Source organism: Lissotriton vulgaris, chromosome 1_2 (genome assembly GCF_964263255.1).
Source record: "Lissotriton vulgaris chromosome 1_2, aLisVul1.2, whole genome shotgun sequence".
NCBI classification, from domain to species: domain Eukaryota; kingdom Metazoa; phylum Chordata; class Amphibia; order Caudata; family Salamandridae; genus Lissotriton; species Lissotriton vulgaris.
The window spans coordinates 220,039,325-220,041,602 of NC_141686.1; the positions used below are offsets into that span (position 1 = coordinate 220,039,325).

At 39.5% G+C, this 2,278-nt stretch overlaps 1 protein-coding gene across 1 annotated transcript; it reads left to right on the forward strand.

The window, feature by feature from the left end:
• Positions 1 to 717: 717 nt before the first annotated feature.
• On the forward strand, positions 718 to 1,656 carry LOC147735056 (olfactory receptor 5J3-like). Its single transcript, XM_086952583.1, has one exon. The coding sequence runs from the start codon at positions 718 to 720 to the stop codon at positions 1,654 to 1,656; it is 939 nt and encodes a 312-aa protein (XP_086808709.1).
• Positions 1,657 to 2,278: the final 622 nt, after the last annotated feature.

Below are 2,278 nucleotides of genomic sequence, written 5' to 3' on the forward strand. Positions count from 1 at the left end.
TCTAAATTGTTTTTTTATTTACATTTTTTATATTAAATTTTAAATTACTACCCACCCTTATCCCCTATAATACCAATAACCCGCTACTAGAATATTAACAAATCTTTTGTAAAATATTATTTTTTTAACCTTAGTATTACTAATATTATTTTTTCTAATTTTACACACAACATTATAATAAAATTTTTTTTTTTCTAACACATTATATTTTTTTGACGATATTATATACAACGACTTTTTAGTCAACGATATTCTAGTCATCGATATTTTTGTTTGACGATATTTATGTCAATCTAAATAAACGATATTTTTTACAACGATATTTACTTAAGCGATATTTTTGATTTTCGATATTCTTACTACGATATTAATGCTAGTCGATATTTTCCCGTCGATATTCCATCTTAATACCAAGGGTTAAGCCTCACTGCAGTAGCAGGGGCTTGCTTGTGGCAGATATACCAGCGTAACAATGTTTTAGTGGAGGGCACCTCAGCACTGTTTAGCAGTGGTGAGGCGCCCAGAGTCCTAAGTCCAACAAAAAGGTATGGTAAACATGGGAGGCAAAGGGGTAAAAAGGTAGGGGAAGACCACCGTAAGGCTGACAGGTCCAACAGACCATTTGAATGAATATGCACAATTTAGTAAGCAAATTTAGCTCATATATTACTTCTCTTGCTTAATTTTTTCCATCGACCAATGTTATTGTCCATAGCCATGAAGACTGGAAATGGAAGCACAGTGATGGAGTTCATTCTGAAAGGGTTTACCAGTGACCCACATCTGCAAATCCTTCTCTTCTTCGTGTTTCTAGCTGTCTATGCCTTCACTTTGCTTGGAAACTTCAGCATCCTGCTAATCGTTTGGCGCAGTTCCGGCCTACACACACCGATGTACATCTTCCTTTCACAGCTGTCCTTTGTGGATATTTCAATGACCACCGTTTTCGCTCCAAAGATGCTGGCTGGGTTTCTTACTGGGGAAAAGAGAATCTCTTTTTCTGGGTGCATAACACAAACTTATGTGTTTTGTTCCTTAGGCAGTGCTGAATTCTTTCTCTTGGCTGTAATGGCCTATGACCGATATGTGGCGATATGCAACCCTCTGCTATACATTGTCAACATGAGCAAACCTATATGCATGCGATTGATTACAGGGTCATATATAGCAAGCCTTCTGCACTCTCTGATTCATGCTGTTTGCTTATATCGGTTATCTTTTTGTGGACCTAACGTTATAAATCATTTTGCTTGTGATTACACTGTCCTTGCAACTCTATCCTGCACAGACTATTTCGTAAATGAATTGGTACGTATTATATTTGGTACTCTCATGGTGGGAGGTTCTCTTCTTGTTATCATTGTCTCCTACATACCCATAGTCAAAGCCATCCTTAGGATCCGCACCACAGCTGGGAGACACCGGGCTGCCTCCACCTGCATCTCCCACTTCACTTGTGTATTTCTTTTCTATGGCAGCTGCTTAATCATGGAATTAATACCCAATTCAAAAGAATCAGAAGACAAGATCAAAGTGGTGGCTGTCATTCATGCTGTGCTGGTTCCTGCTCTGAACCCGGTGATATACAGTCTGAGGAACAAAGAGGTGAAAGAAGCTGTGGGAAAGATGTTGATCAAGCTGATTCATTCTGGTTGATGAGTATCTGCAAACAATGATGGAGTGAACAGCATTGATGCATCTATACATTGCATTTGACATCAAATTGACCCTCCTGCAACATGTTCTGTCTAGGTTTGCAAGTGACAATTATGGGGTCTATTCACAAGGGCATTTTGACATACATCAAAGCAGTGCTTCTGTTGTAATCCATTACTTAAATATGTATTAGATTGTACACAGAGACCTATGATGTCAGGGCTGTGTTGAGGGAATCTTTGTGTAGGTGGACTTAGCATCTGTAATTGTTTGAATAGTAGCTGGAGACTTGAAATCCTCATTTGGGATGCAGAAAGAACACTGCCATACATCTGTGGAGTGGCCTTCAGTTTTTTTGGTGTTGGAGCACCAATGCCCACCAATTTGTCCATGTCCTCCTCCTCAGCCAGCTCTTGCCCGTCATCATTCTCCTACTCCTGCTATTCTTATCGAGTCTAGCTGACTGCAGATATTATTGCATGGAGGAGAATCAGATTATCTTCTGGGATTGCCTCCTGTCCTCTGCTTGAAGATGGTTCAGTATCATCATTACAATGTATGTCACGAGTCGCTCGAAGCAGAAGTTTGCATTAGACGAAGTACATTCCATTCCAATTCCAGT